Genomic DNA, 25,901 nt, shown 5'->3' with positions numbered 1-25,901 from the left:
TGATTATTAATATTGTTAGAATGACATGTATTGTGTATGTTTCTTGAATTCATCGTGAACCTGGAATGAGAAATCAGCATGTGCATGGTTCATGATGATGAAATCTGCATGTATATGTGCATGAACCTGCCTATGTATATGAATCTGCACATGCAGGGATGCAAAAAAGGAGTATAGGTATGCATATGTATTTATAAGGTCTGCATATGCACAGGTATGCATGCCTAAGTAAAGGCTTGCTATGCATGACTGTGAATCAAGTTATTTTTCTTGGCACATGGGTACTGTCAAAATCATTTTTCAGCATACTATATTCTTGTCTGGCCTGTCATGCCCTGGCAGACCTGCCCAGGCTCGGCCTGTGCAGGGTAGTGCAGGGTTTTGAAAACCCCAGCTGACTGCTAGTCAACTGGGTGTTTATAAGATATTTTTACCTTGGGCCCACTGGCAGCCCAACCAAACTGAGTTCGGCTTGACTGTTAAGCCGTGGCCACTCGGGTCAGCCCAGCCATGTGGGCTGTGTAATGAAATATGCGGAAAAGAAATATATGTCCTACAATGGACGTTCGCACATAGAAAGCAAAGAACAAGTCCAAAAGAGGACATATACAAAAGCCAACAATGGCTTGAAAGCATAAAATCTTATAAAGGCACAAGAAGGCTTCAAGAAGCCACACATTACAAAGGGGGAGACCCCACTTATTTATAGGCAAGAGGGGAGTGGGAGAGAGTTAGAGAAGGGAGAGAGAGAGGCACCATTGGGAGTCCCAACAAGGTGTCGTTGGGCTCCCAACGACTCTTTGTTGGGCCCCCCAATGAGGGTGCATTTAATGCATAAAAAATAAAAAAAGGAAAATAAGAAATAATAAAAAAAGGAAAAATAAAAGAAAAAAGGTAAAAAAAACTACAATGCCCCTATTGGGCGAATTTACAGAAATACCCCTTATCGTGTATGGATGAATATACCTATATATATAAATATATTGATTACATGTATTTTAACACCCTCCCTCAAGCTTTACGGGGATACAACCGAAATCTTGTTGAGAAGAAACATAAAACAAGGAGCAGAAAGGGCTTTAGTGAAGAAGTCCGCCAACTGGTACTCGGATGTGACGTAAGGCAGTGCTATGGTGTAAAAGTATCTTCAACAAGATACTTAGATCAAGACCTTAATATTCTTGATAATAAACCCGACACGAATACACAATAAGAACACTTTAGAACACTTGTGCACAAAAGCACAACTCACAAATAACTCACAAATGCACAAAGGCATAAAAATAATGGAATCAATTTATTGAGCACTTGGGCTTTGACTCAAAGCCATAAGAGAATACAAAGGGGAGAGCCCCTATTTATAACCACACAAAAGGAGCCTTGGAGGGGCTCCACTCATAGACGTTGGAGCCCCTCCAACGGTCATAAATGTGACCGTTGGAGGGGCCCAACGTCTATTTGAGTGGGCCCCCCAAGGTACCTTTAGGTACAAAAATAAAAGAAATAAAAAATAAAAGAAAAAGAAAACTAAAATAAATTACAAACACATTCATAAAGTGAATGTGCGTAAAATAGAGGAAAAGACTAAACTACCCCTACGACTAAACAAATAGTAATATATATATTTTATGTATATAATAAGTAGATACATATACATATATATTAATATATGTATATGTATTACTTTATATATATAAAATATATATATTACATTAAGTGATTAGGTACATAATTTAACACCCCCCCTCAAACTTAGGGCAGGATGACCGAGAGTTTGCTAAGAAGAAAGTTGAAACACGGAGCACACAAGGCTTTGGTGAAGAAATCCGCCAATTGATATTCAGACGTGACATATGGAAGGTCAATGATCCCTTTGAGGTACGCCTCCCGAACATAATGACAATCCATCTCTATGTGTTTGGTCCGCTCATGAAAAGTGTGATTTTTAGCGATATAAATCGCACTTTTGTTGTCACAGCAAAGCTTGGTAGGTCCTTCAATAGTGATCCCCATGTCTTCCAGCAACTGATGAATCCAAACAATTTCCATGGTAGTAGTCGCCATGGCACGATATTCAGCTTCAGTTGATGATAGTGACACCTTTTGCTGCTTCTTGTATCTCCATGAGATTAATGAGTCTCCTAAGAAAACACAAAATGCAGTGGAGTGACGGTTATTTGGGTCACCTCCCCAATCAGAGTCAGTATAAACAATTAATTTTAACTCAGAAGAGGAAGACAGAAAAACTCCCTTATTAATAGTGTGCTTTAGGTATCTCACGATACGTAAGATAACACCCATGTGAACAGAAGTTGGTGCATGCTGAAACTGACTTGCCGTATGCACCGCATGTGAGATATCTGGTCTGATGATACTTAGGTACATCAACGATCCTACTAGTTGCCTGTAGGGAGTAGGATCGGATAGTGGAACACCATCATCAATCTTCATTTTGGCTCCTACTATAGCAGGAGTTTCACAAATTTTATCGTCCGTAATACCTGACCTGTCAATAATCTCAGATGCCAGCTTAGTTTAAGACAAAAAATATCCTCTATGAGAGTATGCTACCTCAATACCCAAAAAATAAGTTAAGAAACCCAAGTCATACATTTCAAACTTATCCTTTAAAATATATTTTATGCTTTTAATCCCTTTAGAATCGCTCCCAGTTATAAGCATATCATCCACATAAAGTAGTAGAATAACAATCCCTGCATTAGATTTTCTAACAAACAAAGCAGTATCAGTAAAGCAGGATGAAAAACCATTATCTAACATTACAGAGTTAAACCTATCATACCAAGCCTTGGGAGCTTGTTTTAAACCATAAAGTGCTTTCCGAAGGCAAAACACTTTTCCTTTAGGAGACTCCATTCCAGGAGGAGCATCCATATATACTTCTTTATTTAGATCTCCGTTTAAAAAGGCATTCTTAACATCCATCTGATAGATGTTCCATTTATTGATTGAGGCAACAATTATAAGGCATCGGACGGTGACCATCCGAGCTACCGGGGCAAAGGTCTCCTCATAATCAATCCCATATTTTTGACCATATCCTTTAGCAACTAAGCGGGCCTTATATCTCTCAAGGGATCCATCACTCTTAGTCTTGACCTTAAATACCCATCTACATCCTATTGCTTTCTTGTCTTTAGGGAGGTCTTGAAACTCCCATGTCTTTGTTTTCTTTAGAGATTCAAGTTCATTATTCATAGCGACTATCCATTCCAGACATTTTCGTGCTTCCTCGAAGTTCCTAGGTTCTACGTAAGAGTGAATGACGATTAGACATGCTTTATATTTAGGCGAAAAGGACTCATATGAGATGAACCTAGAAGGGGGTCTTCTTAGTCTTTCGGTCCTACGAAGGTTTTCTTCACTCGAAGGATTAGTCTCATTATCATACCTTTCGAGGGCACTTCTGAAAGTATTCCTATCTCTATGAGAGTAGGTTATGGGATCTCTATGTGGTTCTTCACTGATATGTTGATGAAGTGTTGAGGACTCAGAATGGGTTTCATTATTACTTAAGTCATTTTGATTTGATTCATCATCACTAGAATCATCATCATCAGTCAATACATCAAACAGAAATGAATAGTCAAAATTCTCGTCATTAGTTTCAAGTTTTTCGAAACCACTAATATTTTCCAGGAAGCTTACATTTTTGGAAACATATAGTTTATCACTTTTAATATCATAACAGCGAAAGCCTTTTTGAGTTTCAGAATAACCAAGAAAAACACAAGGAATGGCCTTGGGAGAGAGTTTGTCATTTTTATCAGTAAGGACAAAACATTTGCATCCAAAAACCCTTAACCTGCTGTAATCAGGTTCTTTTTCGTATAATTTTTCAAATGGGGAAATTTTGTTCAAGTTTTTAGATGAAAGTCTATTTATGAGATAGACAGATGTAAGGGCTGCCTCAGCCCAAAGTTTTTCGGAATATTTTGTGAAATGAGCAAAGTTCGTGTTGTTTCAATAATATGCCTATGTTTTCGTTCCGCCAACCCATTTTGTTGGGGGGTTTTAGGACAAGACTTTTGATGGAGAATTCCATAATTTTCAAGATAATTTTTGAATTCATTGGAAAGATATTCGCCACCCGAATCAGTTCTAAGAATTTTTAAATTTTCATTGAATTGATTTAAAACCATCATATGAAATGTTTTAAAAGTTGAGAAAACTTCATGTTTATGTTTAAGAAAATATATCCAACTAAACCTAGTGAAATCGTCCACAAAGATAACATAGTATGAGAAACCTCCCTTAGATATCACCGGAGCCGGACCCCATACATCGGAGTGAACAATTTCAAAAGGTTTTGTTGTAAACATGGATCTCTGAGGAAAAGGAAGACTTCTCATTTTTCCAAGAATACATTCATTACAAACAAAATTTTCATTACAAAGATGCTTAATAAAAGGCAAATAAGAGATTTTAACAATGTTGGGATGACCCAATCTCTTATGCCATACATGAATATCTTTGTTTTGAGCAACATTACAAATTGATTCTTGGGAATTTTAAGAAAATCAACATAGTAGAGGTCTCCTCTCCTAGAGCCTTCCCCAATCAACTTCCCGGACTGGCGATCCTGTATCCAACATTTATCAGAAGAAAACTTTATATCGCAACCATAGTCCGAGAGTTGAGAAACAGAAAGTAAGTTTAAGTTTAGTTTTGGTATAAGACGAATTTTTGGGATAAAAAAGTCTTGTTTTTCAAAATTGCCCATTCCTTTAATTTCAAGAGGTGTTCCATCCGCCGTTGAGACAAAAGATGGAAGAAAATTTTTAGAATAATCAGAAAGAAAACAAGGACTTGGGGTCATATGAAATGAAGCACCGGAATCAAGGAGCCAAGATGTCTTACCGAGAGAGGATGAGGATGACATAGCGGCTCCAGAAATGCCTCCTTTGAGGATAGGTTGAAGAGCATCCATAATTTGTTGAAGCGAAGGAGATTCATTTGATGACGACGGTCGTTCCTCTGATTGGGATGCTAAAGCCGCGGTAAGAAATTTCTTCCATTTGGGACAAAGGGGTTTGATATGCCCCGGTTCTTTACAAAAATGGAAAGTTAATTTGCTATAGTCTCTCTTGCCATATCGATCATTTCCTCCTTGCCCTTGATTTTTGAAATGGGGTGGTTTGTAGGTTTTCAAATTATTTCCGGGTCTTGACACAACATTAACCACTTCATAATCACTTTGAGAAGGTGTAGCAAGGATACTTGGGTTATTTTTGCTAATCCCCATACGTGTTTCCTCACCACTTAGCTTGGTGATGACATCTTCAATAGAGGGAGATGTGAAAGCGGATAGGAGAGAGGACCGAATTTGCTCAAATTCGGGTCTAAGACCATTTGAAAAGTTGAAGAATCGATCTTCCTCTAGTTGCTTTTGCCTTAATTCAATAGCTTCTCCGCTCCATTTTGGTTCGAGCATAGCAAGCTCATCCCAAATAGATGATAGTTCGACAAAATATTCTCGAATGAACAAATCGTTTTGTTGAAGAGTCAAAGCTTTCTTTTGGAGATAATATTTGTGAGATAAGTCCCTTGAAGTATACATTTTTTCAAGGTACAACCAAACTTCGGAGGCCCTTTTAAACTTAATGATGTTGGCATTGATCTTGGTTTCAACGGATGAAAAAATCCAAGATAATATTTTGAAGTTCTTCATTTTCCACTCATCATGCTTTTTTGAATATTCTTCAAGGGCCTTTTGTCTATCTTCACCTTCAAGAATCTTAATATCCCCTTTCTCTATGATAGAAAGTTTGGGTTTGGGTTCCGATATGGATCCTTGAACGTATCCCCAAAGGCCTTTCCCTTTGATATGGGCTTCCATATTGCCGGCCCAAACATGGTAGTTCGAACCACTAAGTTTAAACCCAAGGGAGAAGTGAGAGTCTTTTTCACCCATTAGAGAGGAAAAATGCTAGAAAATAATGCGTACCTTAAAGGATTTTCAAACTTTTCTTGACAAAAATTGCTTCTAAAATATTGCCCGAAGTAGATGATTTACTCCAAAACTTTACTAACTTGAGGGCACGATTTTCGAGGTACTCCACAAGTGGCGATATGCACGATCCTCCTCCTTCAATGAGGCTCTGATACCATGTAAAAGTATCTTCAACAAGATACTTAGATCAAGACCTTAATATTCTTGATAATAAACCCGACACGAATACACAATAAGAACACTTTAGAACACTTGTGCACAAAAGCACAACTCACAAATGCACAAAGGCATAAAAATAATGGAATCAATTTATTGAGCACTTGGGCTTTGACTCAAAGCCATAAGAGAATACAAAGGGGAGAGCCCCTATTTATAACCACACAAAAGGAGCCTTGGAGGGGCTCCACTCATAGACGTTGGAGCCCCTCCAACGGTCATAAATGTGACCGTTGGAGGGGCCCAACGTCTATTTGAGTGGCCCCCCCAAGGTACCTTTAGGTACAAAAATAAAAGAAATAAAAAATAAAAGAAAAAGAAAACTAAAATAAATTACAAACACATTCATAAAGTGAATGTGCGTAAAATAGAGGAAAAGACTAAATTACCCCTACGACTAAACAAATAGAAATATATATATTTTATATATATAATAAGTAGATACATATACATATATATTAATATATGTATATGTATTACTTTATATATATAAAATATATATATATATTACATTAAGTGATTAGGTACATAATTTAACATATGGTTCATTTTAAGTATTCATCTCGAACATAGTGGCAGTCCATCTCTATGTGTTTAGTACGCTCATGGAAGGTGTGATTGCTTGCAATATAAATGGCGCTCTTGTTATCACAACACATCTTCGAAGGAGTAGAGATGATTATGCTCATATCACCGAGGAGACTTCTAAGCCACACAAGCTCCATGGTTGTAGTGGCCATTGCACTATACTCTGCTTCTTTTGAGGACAATGACACTTTGTGCTGCTTCTTGCATCTTCAAGAAATCATAGTTACCTAAGAAAACACAAAAACCAGTAGTTGAGACTCTATCATTGGAATTTCCTCCCCAATCAACATCAGTATAAACAATTAAATCAAGAGATGATGAAGAGGAAAGAAAAACTCCCTTAGTTATGGTGTTTTTAATGTATCTGACTATTCTTAAGACTGCACTCATGTGCACAATTGTAGGTGCATGTTGAAATTGACTGACGGAGTGAACTGCATGAGCTATGTCTGGCCCAGTGATGGATAAGTATGTCAGAGACCCAACAAGTTGGCGGTAGGGAGTAGGATTCTCGAGAAGTGTTCTATCTTCCAACCTTAACTTTGCATTGATAACCTCAGGGGTTTCTGTCTTCTTATCATCTTAAATTCCAGACTTGGAACAAATGTCAACAACAAGTTTCATCTGAGAGAGAATGTACCTTCGGGAAGAGTATGCTACTTCAATACCTAAAAAATATCTTAAGAAACCAAGGTCAAACATGTCAAAATTTTCTTTTAAAACTTTCTTAATATCATGGATTCCTTGCTCATCACTTCCAGTGATGATCATATCATCAACATACAGTAGTAAAATAACTACTGAAGACCCTGCACTTTTCACAAACAACGCAGTGTCAGTATAACATAAACAAAAATTTAAGCTTGTCATTACATTGCTAAATCTGTCATGCCAAGCCTTTGGAGCTTGCTTTAAACCATACAATGCCTTTTTAAGTTTGAGAATTTTATTTTCACCAATACATACTCCTGGTGGGAGATCCATATAGACCTCTTCATTTAACTCACCATTAAGAAATGTGTTCTTAACATCTAATTGATAGATAGGACAGTTTTTAACAGATGCAACCGCAATAAGAGTCCTAACACTAGTCATTTTAGCTACGGGAGTGAATGTTTCTTCATAGTCTATATCGTATTCTTGAGCATATCCTTTGGCTACCAACCTAGCTTTATAACGTTCTAATGACCCATCACTTTTAGTTTTAATTTTGAAGACCCATCTACATCCAATAGATTTCTTTCCAGTGGGTAATGAGGTTATTTCCCAAGTTTTAGCCTTTTCAAGGGCACTAAGTTCCAATTTCATGGCTTCAACCCACTGAGGAATGTTTTTGGCTTCATTATAGTGTGACGGTTCATGATAAGAGTGCAATGCAATTAGACATGCCCTATACTTAGGTGTTAGATGTAAGATTTTGATATATGTGGGCTGTAACAAGAGAGAGAGATAGAGAGGGAAATAGGAAAACCTGAGAGGGAGGAAGAGAGGAGAGATAAAGTGGGGCGCAGAATACATCTCCCCCTTTGTATCATTCTATTTATACTTAAAATGTACATTTTACAAAATACATAATAAAAAAGGAATGTAATTACAAGTATGCCACCGCCTAGAGGCGCGTGCCTTAGGCGGTGTTATGGATTGGATCAAGATCTGATCCAATTCAAATGTGTCTTCTTAACAGCCCCCCTCAAGTTGGGCATGGGGATGAATCATGCACAACTTGTTCTTCAAAGTCCAGAAGTGCTCGCCTGTAAGTCCTTTAGTAAACAAGTCCGCTACCTGTTGTGATGTAGGAATATATGTTGGAGAAATGACCCCGTCTTCAACCTTTTGACGAATGAAATGTTGATCAATCTCTATGTGTTTGGTACGACTGTGAGAGATGGGATTGAAAGCCATTTTAATAGCACTCTGATTATCACAAAGGAAGGAGGAGCTGGCAATGGGAAGTAAGAGTTCTCCAAGGAGGTGTCGTAACCATGCAACTTCAGCAGTGCCGGCAGCCATGGCTCTATATTCTGCTTCTGTGCTTGACTTGCAAATGGCCCGTTGTCTTTTGCTACTCCAACAGACGAGATTGGAGTCAAGAAAAACACAATAACCCGAAACAGACCGTCTCTCATCTGGATCACCCCCCCAGTCAGCATCAGTATAGGTATAAAGATGATGTCCATCCAAGACATTTGAGGACCTTGTGTAAACGAGGCCATCTCCAATAGTAGCTTTGAGATAGCGTAAAATCCGCTTAACTGCTTCCATATGCTCTTCTGTGGGAGCATGCATGAATTGAGAGACCTGATTTACTGCATATACTATGTCAGGACGGGTAAAAGTGAGGTATTGCAACATGCCAACAATACTTCGATAAAACCGAGGATTAGGATATGCATCACTTCCATCAAGAGCACGCAACTTGGAATTAAGAACACTGGGAGTATTTATGGGTTTGCACTGCGACATCCCTGCCTTGTTTAATATGTCAAGAGCATACTTATGTTGAGTGAGAGTCATCTCATTATCCTTTCTATCAAGTTCAACCCCCAAGAAGTATCGTAGCTCGCCAAGATCTTTCATTTTAAAAGCCTCTTGTAGGACCTCTTTAACATGAGCGATATGAGAGGAAGAGTTTCCCGTGAGTACTATATCATCCACATATATGAGAAGCCAAGTTACAGTTTCACCTGACCGATATAAGAATAAAGAATGATCAAGAGCGCTTCGAGTGAAACCAGCCTGCTGAATATGGAGAGAGAACCTGTCAAACCATGATCTAGATGCTTGTTTGAGCCCATATAATGACTTCTGTAGTTTGCAAACCCATTGAGTAGGATCACTTGATGCATACCCTGGAGGTTGCTCCATATATACTTCTTCTTTCAAATAGCCATGAAGAAATGCATTCTTCACATCCAACTGATATAAAGGCCATCCATATGACACTGCCAGTGAAAGAATAACTCGTATTGTCCCCATCTTGACAACTGGACTGAAAGTCTCATCATAATCCTCACCATACTGTTGAGTGAATCCTCTGGCAACAAGACGGGCTTTGTATCGATCAACACTGCCATCGGGTTTATATTTAATCTTATAAACCCATTTGGAACTCACTACATTTTTCCCGTCTGGTCGAGGAACAAGAGCCCAAGTTTGACATTCATGCAAGGCAGACATCTCCTCATTCATGGCATCAATCCAACGTCTATCTTGAGAGGCTTGATCATAACTCTTGGGCTCCTCATTTTTGTTCACCTCTGTCATAAAGATCTGAAAATCTAAAGAAAAATTGTCATAGCTGACCCACCTGTCAATTGGATGTCTCACCCGTTCTGATCTGCGTGGAAGAACATTGGTTGTGTCTGAAGCACGGATAGAGGGAAGCCTTCTACTATAGGTCATCCCTGAAAAATATCCAGATGGTCGAGGATCACATGTGGATGGTTCTGAATCAACTTGGGATGAGGCAAAGGAAGTGTCATGACATATTGGAGCCGAAGATTGATGTGGATCACCCTGTGGAGATAAGATTTCAGCACTTAGCCATGGATCATAAGTCTCAGGATCAACATTGGATTCCATAAATGTGTCTGTCGAGTCCTTGAATCTGAGTTCATCAAAAACAACATGACGGGAAATGTGTACACGCCCAGTTTTGGGATTGTAACATCTATACCCTTTATAACTGTCAGAATAACCAATAAATCTGCACATAATAGCCCGATCCTGAAATTTGTTTCGTAAAGAGACATCAACATGAACATAACAAATACACCCAAAAACCCGCAGCACATTGTAATCAGGGTGTTCATGATGTAAAAGGAAATATGGAGAGTTTCCTTTAAGTAATGACAATGGCAAACGATTGATGATATATACGGCAGTATGGAAAGCTTCAGTCCAAAGAGTCATGGGGATGCCAGTATTATGTAACATGCTTAATGCAGATTCAACTATATGTCTGTGTTTTCTCTCTGCTATGCCATTTTGTTGAGGTGTATGTGGACAGGAAATCTGTCTAGTGATCCCATGATTTAGTAAGTACTCAGTAAATTCTTTTGAGATAAATTCTCCCCCACCATCACATTGGAAATGCACAATATTAGAGGAGTATTTGTTGCGGACTAAGGCATGAAATTGAGTAAACAAGTGAAACACTTCGGATTTATGCTTCATAAAATAAATCCAAGTGTATCGAGAGTAAGAATCAATAAAAACAACATAATATTTGCTCCCAGAAGAAGAAGAAAGAGGAGCTGGTCCCCAAACATCAGAATATATTGTCTCAAATAATTTGGATGCTCGTTTATTTATCAACTGAAAAGGCAAGGCATGGCTCTTACAAATATGACAATTAGAGCACATGTCTGACTCATTGACAGGACTCAGACTGGACTTGGGAATGAACCCATTCTTAACAAGATCACGAATAAAAGAATGACTGCAATGATCTAAACGGCCATGCCAAATGAATGACCTATCATACTCTGTTAAAGCAACAGGATGAGGACTAGGAGAAGACGGAACAGAGACACTTGACGCAGACACTGTTGGAGCTTCCTCAAGAACGTACATGTTGCCCTTGCGAACACCCTCAGCGAATGTCTTCTTGGTTCGAGCATCCTTGACATAAACAGAAGATGGAGTAAATTCAACAGAGGAATTAGAATCATCAATAAGCTTAGAGACAGAAATAATATTTTTCTTGATATTTGGAACAACTAGAACATTTTTCAAGGGTAAAGAACAGTGAGACAAAGACACTTGTGCATTTCCAATGTGGGATATCTTATGATGGGATCCATCTCTTGTAACAACTGAGCCTTGAGCTAAATAAGGGAGAGCACTAGAAAGTTTACCTGCATTATCAGTCACATGAGTTGCTGCACCAGAGTCCACATACCAAGTTCCTTCCTCATTCTGTTTAAAATTGATCTTGGACATAGCAGTCATAAGAATTTGTTGCACATCTGGAGGAATATGGTTGCCTGGCACATGTGAACTCGTCTGCGTGTTATCGCGTCGAACCCCTTTGCCTTTGTTCTGCGGATTGTGCCAACACTCAGACTTTACGTGTCCCTTTTTGTTACAATAAAAACAAGTAGGGATCCTCCGTGGGATATTGCCCTGTGTGGTAGCCTGAGGAGTAGGAAGGATTCCTCTTCCCGTCCCTGGTTGCACATGGAACCCTCTAGCACGATTCCCTGGATGAGAATAAGTGTTTGTAACAAGAACATTGTGTTGACCATGCGGCAATAAGTCCTGACGTTGCAATCGGCTGGCTTCATGTTGAAACAGTTTTGCCTTGAGATCTTCAAATGAGGGAAGGGAAGGCAACACCTCTAAAGCAGTACAGAAGACATCGAAATCAGGTCCCAACCCACTTAGGACTTGTTGAACTTTGTCTTTATCGTTAATAGGGTGTCCCACAATGGCCAATTGATCACTAATATTCTTCAGTTCAGTCATAAACTCCAAAACTGATCTAGTACCACGCTTGCAATCTTGAAATTGCCTCTTAAGTTGAAGAAATCGGGCTTCAGAAATTTGGGAATATGTTGTGGCTAAGGCCTGCCACAACTCCATTGCAGTGAGATCATCATCAATCCCTGCGAGCACTTCATCTGAAAGGGTTGATGTGATATAAGCAACAAGAGCTTGATCATGTGCCGTCCATGTATCATAATCCGGATTAGGCTCAGTTAATGTGCTTTCAACTTCCCCGGCAGCATTCTTCACATCAGTCACATTGAACTCAGGTGGTGCAGGAAGAGAGCCATCAATGTGGCCATAAAGCCGATGACTCTTGATAAAGGGGATGATTTGACGTTTCCACGTCAAATAATTGGTTTGATTGAGTTTTTGAGAGATAAGTTGAGAAAGAAAGCTGGAAGAGAGGGCAGCCATAGAGGGATTTAAGGTAAAACTAGGGCAAAATTTGAGAAAATTAGGGGCGGATTGAAAATTAGGGCAGAAATTAGGGCACAGTGGAGACAAAAACAGATGGTGTTTTCGGAGTAAAAGGAGATCTTCACGGTAAGAAAGAAGAAGAAGAGGAGAAATAGGGTTATTTGGGAGAAAGAGAAAGAGGGATTCACGGCAAGAAGGAGAGAGGTTTAGGGATTTTGGGAGAGAGGAACTTACGATCAAGAGAGGGATCCCGCACGATATGTCTTCAGCCCGAACCTTGCTCTGATACCATGTAAGATTTTGATATATGTGGGCTGTAACAAGAGAGAGAGATAGAGAGGGAAATAGGAAAACCTGAGAGGGAGGAAGAGAGGAGAGATAAAGTGGGGCGCAGAATACATCTCCCCCTTTGTATCATTCTATTTATACTTAAAATGTACATTTTACAGAATACATAATAAAAAAGGAAATGTAATTACAAGTATGCCACCGCCTAGAGGCGCGTGCCTTAGGCGGTGTTATGGATTGGATCAAGATCTGATCCAATTCAAATGTGTCTTCTTAACATTAGAGACTCATAGGAAACAAACCTATTAGGAGGATTGGAGATTCGGCCGGATCTCCTTAAAGAGGTTTCTTCTGTGTTGGAACCTTAAGAATATTTTTCTAGAGCACTTATGTGAACTTGTTGACCACGCCTAACATAGGTTTGAATTGATCTATTTTCAAAATCATTACTTTTGTTGAGATTAAGAGGTTATTTGATATTTTAGTTTAATAAGGGACTTATGTGTAATTTCTCTCTTTGGCCTCTCTTTATTTAACATAGAGATTAGCCCTAATCAAACTTAACGAGTTCTCTTATTTTGCAGCCGTCTCTCTCTCTCTCTCTACCTAGGTTTCTGCGCATCTCATCTAAACTTCTATATGGTATCAGAGCTTACGATCTCAGGAGCGTGATCGATCGTGACTGATCTACACCAACAAAAAAAAAAGTTGGAACGAGGTGCACAATTTTTTTTTTTTTGCGTAAGATCTGATAACAGATCTGGTGTCTGACTATGGTCATGACCCAAATCTGTCATCAGATCTAAGGGACACCGTGGATGCGTGTCTTCAGGTCTGGCAGCTATAACCCTTGAGCCCTTGAGTTGTGGAATTTTTCGCTGTCGTGATTCCTGTGTTTGGGAGCAGCTGCTGTGATTTTTATGTTTGGGAGCAGCGGCAATCCCATTTCCTGTGCTGTTGTTTGTGATCGAGATATGACTGTTTTTAATTGTGCCCTGAAGAAATGAAATTCTTTTTGGCTGTCGTGCTTTATATGTCTGGGAGCAGCAACTGTCGTAATTTTTATTTTTTTGCGTCTGCATATTATCGTTGGTCGTGAATCTGGGTGCCGAGTTCTTCTCAGATCTTATCTGGTTGTTCGATTTCAGAATATGAATATCTGCAGTCGTGTTTCTCTTTTGTGTCGTGATTTTTTTAACATGCGTGTTGTGAAAGAAGCATGTTAGTATCAGTTGTGTTTCTGTCGTGGAAGCAACAGGCGTGATTCCCTGCTGTGTTGAAAAATATCCTGTTTGTGGAAAGTTTTTAATTACTGTCGTGGGATTCTATGTTGAGTACAACTGTTGGTCGTCGTATTGGCTGATGCGTGATTGTAACACACACTATTTTCTGTGTCGCTTGAAGCCTGTCAAGATTTTATTTCTGGTGTGGCAAACTGTGTAGTCGTGGAGTTGCCTGACGTGTGATTATAAAACTTGCTGTTCAAGTGAGTGAATCTGATTTTTTTTTGCAGCTGAAATAGAATTAAATATTCAGTATGGGTGAAACTTTGAAATGTGATTCCAAAATTGAACATATTGGGGAGTATAAGGCTTTTGCCAATCCCTTCTCGTACGGCTCTTCTGTAAGGTTGAATGAAACTAACTATGCCATGTGGTCTAGAACTTTTATGATGTCGGTGTCTGGACATCGTAAAAAACATATTTTGTTGGAAGACGAACCCAATGAAAAGGTGGGAAAATACGTTACTTGGGATGAAGATAATGACATAGTTATGTCATGGATCATGAATAATGTCGAACCCCATATTGCAGATGGTTTAATTTACTATAATACAGCCAAACAAATGTGGGACAATCTTCGAGATACGTACTCACAAGAGACTAATGTGAGTCGTATCCTGCAAATCGAACAAGAGATATATAATTTACAGAAGGGAGATAGACCTTGGCCCAATACTACGCCTCCATCAAAGCTGCGTTTGAAAGACTCAATGCTCACAAGCCTCTTTGTTGTTCGAAGCAAAAGGATCATCAAGAACAAACTATGGTTGCTCGGTTTCTTACAGGCTTATCTTCAGAATTCTCTGTTGCAAATGTCCAAATGTTGACTGGATTAGATGTACCTACTCTTGCTAATGCATACAATCGCCTGAGTAGACTTGCGATCTCTCTTCCACAATCTCAGCCTGTGACCCAGTCATCTGCTCTAGTTGTCTCCTCTGGTTATGGGCGTGGAAATATTCAGAATATCAGAGGACGAGGTCGTGGACGAGGTATGGGAGGCAGAGGAAAGCTTCAATGTACATTCTGTGGAAAATCTGGACATTTAGAAGATCGTTGCTGGGATAAGCATGGTCGGCCAACCTCTTCTTCATCAAAGTCATATGCTCCTAAAGCAAATGTTACTACACTGGAGGCAACAAATGTACATGATAATATCTCTGCAAGTGACAGTATTACCCTCAGTCGAGCTGAATATGATGAGCTGATAGCTCTTCACCCTTTGAGTTTCACCCCTCCTATAGCTGGTGTTGCCTACTCAACATGGAATCATCTTCATCCGAATGACAGTAAGTGGATTATTGACTCTGGTGCATCCAGACACTTGTGTGAAAATTCACTTGTTTTTTCAGATCTAAAGGATATTATTGTTCATCGAGGAGTCTCATTAGCCGATGGGAGTTCCTCACTGGTTGTTGGTCAGGGAAATATTTCTTTATCCTCCTCCTTACAGTTGAAAAATGTTCTTCATGCTCCTAACTTTCCTCAAAGTTTACTCTCTGTTAGTTGCCTTACAAAATAACACAACTGTAGAGTAATATTTGATCCGATGGGTTGTTATTTTCAGGATTTGCTGACGGGGAAGAAGATTGGTGGAGGCTATGAAGAAAATGGAGTCTACTACCTACATCATCCAGTGGGTAACGTTTATGCTGCAGTGGAACACTCATCCAGTCCTGTTCAGTGGCATCGTCGTCTTGGTCATCCTTCATTGTCAAAGCTTCGTTCTGTCTTTCCTCAAATTCCTTCCACTACATCATTTCAGTGTGAAGCATGTCAGTTGGGCAAGCATCATCGAAGTTCGTTCCCTTCGAGTCAGAGTCAGTCTAGTTATAAAGTTTTTGAACTTTTTCATGCAAATGTATGGGGTCCTAGTAAGATTCCTACTAGGACTCAGTGTCGATATTATCTTGTTATTGTTGATGATTTCTCTAAGTTGTCATGGGTGTTTTTAATAAAAGAACGATCTGAAGTTCCAAGTATTATCAAATCCTTAATTCTTGAAATAAAAACTCAGTTTGAATCTATTGTCAAGATTGTTCGCACTGATAATGCTCTTGAGTTTCAATCAAAAGTTCTGTTACAATTTTACCAAGATCATGGCATTCAACCCCAAACTTCTTGTGCCTATTCATCTCAACAAAATGGGGTGGTTGAGCGAAAACATCGGCACCTGCTTGATGTTGCCCGGACCATTATGATTCAACACAATGTTCCTGCGTTATATTGGGGTGATGCGATTACCACTGCTTGTTATCTGATCAACCGTATGCCTTCATCTTCTGTGGGTGATCAAATTCCATTACATATCCTAAAACCTAATGCCCCTCTTTTCTTTTCACCAAAAATATTTGGATGTGTTTGTTTTGTACACAAACTTGGCCCTGACCGTGATAAATTATCTGCTCAAGCTACAAAATGCATATTTATAGGTTATCCAAAAAATCAAACGGGATATCGATGTTATGATCCTATTTCTCGCCGAGAGTATGTCAGTGCGGATGTATCTTTCTTGGAATCCACTCCATATTTCTCTAGTACTGGTTCCCCGCTGCAGGTTGATCCAGCTGACTCTTTTCCATTACCTATACCTCCTTTTCCTTTGGAATCTGTGCCCTCATTACCGAACCAAACTTCATCCTCTTCACGATTTAATGATCCTCCATTGGTATATGTGCGTAGATCTCCACCTCCACCAGTGCTTCCATCCTCTTCTTCTCCTGAGGTAAGTACTACTGATAATAGTGATCTTCATGATGATGATAACAGGCCTATCGCTCTACGCAAGGGGAGACGACAATGTACCTTATATCCCATATCTCATTTTGTCTCCGATGTCAGAATTGGAAATCAGATGAAAACTTTTATTTCAGCCTTATCTGCTGAAACGATTCCTCTGAACTATCAACAGGCAGAGCTAGATAACCGCTGGAAGCTGGCTATGCAAGAAAAAATGGATGCTTTAGTGTCTCAGCATACATGGGATCTAATTGATTCCCTAGTAGATGCTGACATTGTTGGATGCAAATGGGTATATACAATAAAGTACAATTCGGATGGTTCTATTGAAAGGTACAAGGCCAGATTAGTAGCAGAAGGATATACTCAGACATATGGCATTGATTTCTTTGAAACCTTTTCTCCTGTTGCACGGATGGGCACCATTCGTCTTATTCTCTCAGTATCTGTTCATCATGGTTGGAGCTTATGTCAATTAGATTTGAAAAATGCATTTCTATATGGGGATCTATCTTAGACAATTTACATGCAAGAACCTCCAGGATTCGAGGTTGAGGGGGAGTGTCAGAAGGTGTGTAGATTGAGAAAGGCGATTTATGGCTTGAAACAAAGTCTGCGTGCATGGTTTCAAAAGTTGTTTGAAGTGATGTCACGCTTTGGCTTCAACAGGTCAGCGGCAGATCATACACTATTTATCAAGAAAACTAACTCAGGCATAGTTGTTATGGTGGTATATGTGGATGACATCATTGTCACAGGAGACAATGTGAAAGATATTGAAGCCACAAAGGCTCATCTTCAAAAACACTTTGTTACAAAATACCTTGGTTCACTTAGATATTTTCTGGGTATAGAAGTTGCCAGGAGCTGTGAAGGGATGGTTTTGTCTCAACGGAAGTATGTTCTTGACTTATTAAAGGAAACAAGAATGTTGGGAGCTAAACCAACAAATATTCCCATGGACCATAAAGTTCAGTTGTTTGAAAAAGGGTCAAAACCGATTGATAGCAAAAGCTATCGCTCACTAGTAGGGAAGCTACTGTATATAACTGTGACCAGGCCGGATATTGCTTTAGCTGTAAGCAAAGTTAGCCAGTTTATGGACAAACCAACTGAGGTACACTGGAATGCAGCTATAATGATTCTCAGGTATTTAAAATCTTCTCCTGGAAAAGGGTTATTGTTCAAGAAAGGTGGAACTCTGGAGATAGTGGCCTATTCTGATGCTGACTATGCAGGATCTGTAGTAGATAGAAAATCTACCATAGGATTCTGTGTGTTTCTGTGAGACAACCTGATTTCATGGAGAAGTAAGAAGCAAAATGTGGTTTCTAGATCGAGTGCAGAATCAGAATATAGGGCTATGACCCAAACAACTGCTGAATTGATGTGGGTTCGTACTGTTCTTCATGATCTTCAGGTGGAGGTTTCCTTTCCCATGATCATGATGTGTGATAACAAGGCTGCCACATGTCTAGCGAACAATCCTGTATTTCATGAGAGAACAAAGCACATTGAGGTTGATTGCCACTATGTAAGAGATATGGTTCAAGCTGGTCATATCACTACCAAATATCTAAAGTCGGAAATGTCGTGACAAACTGAGCATGATTGATATCTATGCTCCAGCTTGAGGGGGAGTGTTGAGATTAAGAGGTTGTTTGATATTTTAGTTTAATAAGGGACTTATGTGTAATTTCTCTCTTTGGCCTCTCTCTATTTAACATAGAGATTAGCCCTAATCAAACTTAACGAGTTCTCTTATTTTGCAGCCGTCTCTCTCTCTCTCTACCTAGGTTTCTGCGCATCTCATCTAAACTTCTACAACTTTCATTTTCAATATTATTAAGAGGAATATCCTCTAAATCATTAGAAACTTCCTCTTTGTGAGGAGTCACATCTTCTTGAGAGAGAAGATCAAATAAGAAAGCATATTCGCTTTCATCAATATCTTTATTTTTCTCAAAGCCGTTTTCATTTTCTAAAAATGTAACATCTTTAGATACATATAGTTTGTTGCTTTTAAGGTCGAAGCATCTAAAACCTTTTTGATTTTCTCCGTATCCTAAGAACTCACATTTAATAGCTTTAGGAGATAACTTATCTCTTTTATGTGTAAGGACAAAACATTTACACCTAAAAATTCTTAATCTATTAAAATCGGGTGTTCTTTCAAATAGTTTTTCATATGGAGATATATTTTGTAGGGATGAGGATATCATTCTATTTATCAAATAGGTTGAAGTTAAGGCGACTTCGGCCCAATAGCACTTTGGAATTTCTTTGGAAATGAGAAGAGTCCTAGTGGTTTCCAAAATGTGTCTATGCTTTCTTTCGGCTAGACCGTTTTGTTGAGGAGTCCTAGGACATGACCTTTGATGACAAATGCTATTTGTTTTCAAGTATTCTTGAAATTCATTTGATAGATATTCTCCACCAGAATCGGATCGAAGAGTGGAGATATTACTTGAAAATTGATTTTTGACAATCATATGATTTTTTTTTTGAAGAAATTAAAGACTTCGGATTTTAGATTGAGAAAATAGATCCACACACATCGAGTGTAGCCATCAATGAAAGTAACATAATAAGAGTATCCTCCTTTTGATATGACCGGAGAAGGACCCCAAACATTCGAATGGACTAATTCAAAAGGTCTTTTGGACACAAATGTTCTATTTGGAAAGGGAGTGGATTTCATTTTTCCAAAAATACAATTCTTGCAAAAAAATGTTTCTCATTACAAAATTTCTTTTCAAGGGGAAAGAAGTACATTTTTGAGAAACTTGGATGTCCAAGTCTTTGATGCCAAGTTTCAATATTTTTATCTTTGATGCCAAGTTTCAATATTTTTATCTTGGACATGATTACAATTTTCTGACTTGGGAGACTAAACAATCTTTCTAGACATACCTTTTGGAAGCAATCCTAGATCCAGCTCTAGCATGACTCTGATACCATGTTAGATTTTATAAATCCAGAGTTCTATCATGCTTGAAGATGAGGAATAGAGGAAGAGAGAAGAAGCTGCAGAGAAAACCCTGATTCCTAATACAGGAATCGGCTGCTACATGCTATTACTAATACAATTTAGGGTACTAAAATACCCTTTTACAATAAGGAAAAATTACATATGTGCCATTAATGAAGGGATGCCATGATCACGGGTCTGGACCCTGACCCGTGATCCAAACACGTCTTTTCACTTACTACTGGCATTGTTCTATCCATGTTGACTAGTTAGAGCAGGCATGCCGGCTTGTCTGTTTTCATGAATCATTCACATGTGATGTTTAGTTTTCTTCAATCTAATTCCCTATTCTTGTTGCAGTTGCTTGTTCTTGCCCCTGTCCATGCTCAAAAATGTCCTCCAGATATAGTGTTGGACGATTTAGAAGAAGCAAGTAATATTTCCAAGAATCAAAAAGTTCACGAAAGCAATGATTCTAGGATCAAAGCTGATACACAATCACGTCTTGATGCCATTGTTAAGCGTCCTAGGAAGTCTGGGTCCAAGGTATTATGGTGTGACATTAATTACTTCAATGGATTAAAGCACCTGTAATGTATTGGTTAATTTGCTTGAGTTTGCAGACATCAGATTGGAATGCAGGACCAAGAGAGCGTGTCCTTATTCTTGGATGGCGCCCTAATGTTGATGACATGATTCTTGAGTATGACAATTATCTTGGTCCAGGCAGCACACTGGTACTCTTCTTTTCTTTTCCCTATCAATTGAAACTCATATTACATTCTTAGGTCTTTATTGTAGCGGGTTTCTGTTTCTCATGCATCTTCTTCATACCTATATGATTTTCTTTATTGTTGACTTATTATGACACTTAAGTTTGTTACTTTCGAAATACATCTAGCAGACTCTCAAAAGTGCACCTAACACCTAAAACATGAATCTTTCCTTTTGCACGGAACTCAAACCTCCACCGTCATTCTCTTGAATGAATGCAGGGATTGGTTAAAATAGATGCTAGGGTTTCACCAAAAACGTAAATGGAGCTTGCTAATGGAGGGGAAGGAGAGTGAGTGTGGCGGCTGGAGTGTGGAAGAGAGGAGAAGGAGATGGGGATAAGGTTTGTGTGAAAGGGGAGGGCCTTCATGCATGACCCCTCCCTTCCCTTCTTCCTTGAGTGGTCCCCACTCCTCCACCTACTCCCCATGTGCGCACCACATTTGGGTCCCCATTTTGAACTGGTTCCAACTCCAACCCAAGTGGGTTGACCCATCTTGGGTCCCCACCAAGGTCCAAACCCAACAATGGTCATGTATATATATTTTTCAAGTGGATACAACCCAACCCAAATGGGTCGATCCAACCTGGGTCCCCACTTGGTCAAAAATCCAAATGGACCCAAAACATTATTTTAAATCCAAAATATATTTTTAAATTCCCTATTTAATTCTAATTAAATGTCATCCAATAAATGTCCATTTAAGTATAATACACCATGCATGCTGATTAATACCACTTAAATTTGCTATATTATTTAAATCATAAAATTCCCATTTCCTTTATTTAAAAATTCTAGAACTTTTGCGAGTATTACAATGTATGCATTTATATGGATAGATAGAAAAGTTCTCATCTTCCTTGCATGACAAAGGTAATCTTTGTTTTAGTCTTTATCCTTGTATGACTTGGGTTGATCACTTGAAAAAGGAATAAAATTTTTTGGCACTTAGAAAACTTGAGTGGACCTAATTTCTTTGAGTCAATTGTTAATGTGGAGCAGGCCAATTCCTAATTTCTTTGACTTGTCACTTATGTCGGCAGATACAAGTTTGTGCATATTCTCTTGTGGACGACTCCTCTATTCTATGTTTTGTGTTTGTGCTTATAATTCTTAATGATCATATTTTGTTGTGTTATTCATGGTAAACATCTCTTGAAAAGCATTCAAGGGATTAGCTGGAAGTTTGTGTGAATATTTTATTTTGCATGTTAACATTTTATATTCTTTCAGGAAATACTATCGGAGGCTTCCATCAATGAAAGAAATCAAGTATTGGATTCAAAGGGTAGCCAACTAAAAAATGTCAAAGTTTTGCATCAGGTATCTTCTTCAAACAGTACTTTTTACAGTTTTTATAACTTTATGTAGGTCTTTGAAATTTCTTTTTGCTTTTTGTCCTATTTTCTTAAATGCCTATGTATGTTTTTACTAAATAACTGCAATATTTTTCTTTAGATGGGAAATCCAATGAACTATGAAATCTTGAAGGAAACCATATTAAGCATTCTAAAGTCCATGAATGCTGGAGAAGAGTTGCCTTTATCAATTGTCATAGTTTCAGATAAAGAATGGCTTGCAGGAGGTGATACGATATGCATGGAATAGTTTAACATAAATAAAGTTACTGTTTTGTTGACTTGAGCTTTTCTGCAGATCCATCAAGAGCAGACAAACATGCAATCTATTCTCTTCTTCTTGCAGAAAGGATCTGCAATCAATACAATGTGAAGGTTAGTGAATTGTAACTTTACAACAATATTCATGCAACTAATCATGATTTTTGTCTTATTGCTTGAGTTGCATGTACAAGTTTCTTTTGAATTTACACAAAATAATTAACAAGCTGATTGTTGTTCTGGTCTATTATTGCTTGTTGAGACTTATGTAATATAGGTGTTTTACCATTGTCTTGTACTACCCGCTTTACTTATTCTTTTGTACATTACCTTATTATGAAGGGGTACGTTTGTCTTATGTATCCTTGTTTTCTTTTTACTTTATACCATTGAGAGTGTCACAGGCATAAATTTTTTTGAAAACCTGTGACGTGCCAGACTGCCCAGTTTGGCCAGCCTAACAGCCAAAGGCACCAACACTTTTTCGTATGCCAAATCATTTCATTGGCCTTGCGCACCACCTCGTGCATAGCTGCCTAGCGGGCTGATCAAGCGCATCTCTAAATGCGTATTCTATCTAGTCCATGCCACTTATGTGCATAGCCATCCCATACCAACTAACAAGCGCACAAATGCCTTAGCCTCGCGTGCCATGGAGTGTATTGCAACTCCATGGGCATGCCCAAGCATAATCTCGCCACAGAAAGGACAAGACCTTGCGACCCCCAGTTCGAAGACCAGTTGATGATTGTATGTCATAGCGAAGAGCACCACCCGGACTCATTCACCGACTCTTAGGCATTTACTCGCCTAATCCCGAGTCACCATACTCGGTCTGAACTACCTAATGTGATGTTAAAATATGTATATATATACATATACTTATATATATATATATATACTTCTCTTTTCTTTATTGTATATCCAATACCCGATAGGGGTATTTTGGTAATTTCACTGTATCATTTTATTTTTAGTTTTTTTTTCTTTTAGTTTTTTTTTCTTCTTTTTTTTCTTTTATTTAAAATTGTAATAGGACCACATGGGGCCCCATCCATCTAGTCGTTGGGGCCCCAACGGTCATTAATGTGACCGTTGGGGCTCCCAACGACTAGAAGGAAGCCCCATGTGGTCCCTTCTCTCACTCTTTTTTTCCTCCATAAATTAAAGGGTTCACCCTCTTGTAAAGTATGGCTTTTCAGCCCACTTTGTTTCTCTCTTCAATAATATTCTTTGCCTTTTAGGCACTTTACCCCTTAGTGGGTTATTTGTGCACTTTACGTGCTTGTGTTTGCTTGACTCTTTTAAGGAGTTCTTTGGATTATTGGTGCTTCTGCTATTTTTATTACATAGTATCAGAGCAAGGTTGATTTTCATTAATCTTGCAAGATCTTTGGAGCCATTTTGTATTCTTTATTTCTCTTTATCAATGGAGCATGAATCAAGAGTTGAGCTCTCCTTCAAACTCAATGGTGCAAACTATCTTATGTGACCGTCGGCTATGAAAAATCATCTAAGAGGTAAGAAATTGTGGGGTTTTGTGATGGGCACCACTCTTGAACCTACTTTAAGGCTCATGAAAATTGAAGGAGTTGAGAAAGCTCTAGATGGAGACGACCACATCAAAGCCATTGAAGAGCACCAATCCAAAGTAGAAGATTGGAAAAGTAATCATGCCAAAATTTTGGCATGGTTCATGAACAATGTTGATATTAAAAATTGTGCCAACATTGCGAAATTTAGGAGAGCCAATGAAGCATGGTTCTTCCTTAAGGGTATGTAATATGTATACCCAAAAAGATCTAGCTAGACAATTTTTTGTCAAGAAAAAATTAGATCTATTAGACAAGCGGACATGAGTGCCCGTGATTTTTTTAGTGCTCTAACCCCTCTTTGGGATGTGCTTGCTCTTCTTGAGCCCATGGAGTGGCTTCGGAAGACATTGAGTTAAGAAGAGAACAAATTGAAAAAGAACATTTCTTTTAATTTCTACACGGCCTTAGGCCAAAATTTGAGCAAGTTCGGGCATCTCTTCTTCATAGAAGCAAAGCCCTATCTATTGAAGATGCTCTTGCCGAAGTATGCCAAGCGGAAACTCGTCTTGGCATAAGTCTCAAGAATGATGAAATTTTGGCCGTCACTAGGCCGGGAACAAATATAAAAGTATATAAACCTCCACACTTTTTCAAAAATAATGGGTATAAAAAGGGTATGATTTGTCATTATTGTAATGAACCGGGGCATATTAAACCGGTTTGTCCAAAGCTTAAAGGAAAGGTGGCCACGGTTGGAGAAAGTTCTTCAAAGAAAGAAGATGTGAATGGAGAAAATATTAAAGAGACTCTTAGCCATATTTTGGAAGTTTTTCAGCATCTCCAACATCAACTTTAGGAGCCGCTATAACCTATTCATCATCACCTCCAGGTATGTGGATACTAGATTCCGGTGCTTCTTTTCATATGACATCTCATAAAAACTCTTTTTCTAATGTTTTTTCTGACCCTATATCTTTTTATGTTTCAACGGTCGATGTGACATCCTTAGAAATTGAAAGTATTGGAACACTTGATTTAAAATCCTCTCAAAAGTTTTTTGTTCCTAAAGTAAGAGTTGTTCTAAAAATTAACTTAAATCTTTTTTCAGTTTCTCAAATCATCGATCGTGGTTGCCAAGTCTCTTTCTCACCCAAAGATTGCACCATGCAGGATCTTCAGTCAGGGAAGCTGATTGGGCAAGGCCATAGGAGGGATGATCTTTATTTTATAGATTTTTTGAATCTTCCATCCAAGTCATTTTGCAATTTTGTAAACGACAAAAGTATTGAAGTTTGGCATAAGAGACTTGGTCATCCAAACTTTTTGAAGATGTCTCTTTTTTCTTTTTTGGACAATACTTGTAAAGATAAACACATGACTTGTATAGATTGCATATTTGGGAAATCTAAAGCTATTCCATTTTCTCAAAGAAATTATGTTCTCACACGACCATTTGAACTTGTTTATTCTGATGTATGGGGTCCCTCTCTTGTTGTATCTAAAGGAGGTTTTGCATATTACGTAATCTTTGTTGACGATTTTGATATATTATCCGAATTTCATAGCTCTAGTGGGTCAAATGTTTTCACTGCTGATGGAACATCTCTTGAGATAAAAGAAATATAAAATTTTGAAAACATTTCTCAAATTTCAAAAAGATTTTATATTCAAAAGATTAGATATATTCCTAAATTGAACTTAAACCTTTTATTTGTTTCTCAATTATCTAACCATTAATGTAATGTTTTTTTCTCCTCTTGTGGTTGTCGAGTGCGGGATCGACAATCAGGGAAGCTGATTGAGGAAGGCTATAAAGAAGGAAGCTTATACTATATAAGATTTTTTGGAAATACCCAATAATACATTTTGTTGCAATGTTCAGAAATTGGATTTGAATCTATGACATAAGAGACTTTTCCATCCTAGTATATCTAAGATTCAATTTCTTTTAAAGATGATTTTTTTTTTTTTTTTGAAAATTTACATTGGAAAATTATATTCTT

The 25,901-nt window shown here is 38.3% G+C and overlaps 1 protein-coding gene across 6 annotated transcripts in view; it reads left to right on the top strand.

The window, feature by feature from the left end:
- The window catches only part of LOC149827776 (ion channel POLLUX-like protein, putative (DUF1012)), a 135,209-nt gene that overhangs the window by 96,262 nt on the left and 13,046 nt on the right, over positions 1 to 25,901 (top strand). For all 6 annotated transcript variants that reach the window (XM_090019619.1, XM_090019617.1, XM_090019618.1 and 3 more), the window contains 5 exons: positions 20,330 to 20,515; positions 20,593 to 20,706; positions 21,978 to 22,067; positions 22,203 to 22,329; positions 22,401 to 22,477. In XM_090019619.1, coding sequence (XP_089875745.1) covers positions 20,330 to 20,515; positions 20,593 to 20,706; positions 21,978 to 22,067; positions 22,203 to 22,329; positions 22,401 to 22,477 — 594 coding nt within the window. The remainder of the gene's footprint in view (positions 1 to 20,329; positions 20,516 to 20,592; positions 20,707 to 21,977; positions 22,068 to 22,202; positions 22,330 to 22,400; positions 22,478 to 25,901) is intronic.

Source organism: Nuphar pumila, chromosome 10 (assembly GCF_984573655.1).
Source record: "Nuphar pumila chromosome 10, dmNupPumi1.hap1.1, whole genome shotgun sequence".
In the NCBI taxonomy this organism is placed as follows: Eukaryota; Viridiplantae; Streptophyta; class Magnoliopsida; order Nymphaeales; family Nymphaeaceae; genus Nuphar; species Nuphar pumila.
Note: the sequence above shows the minus strand (reverse complement) of the source record. Positions and strands in the feature narration are given on the sequence as shown.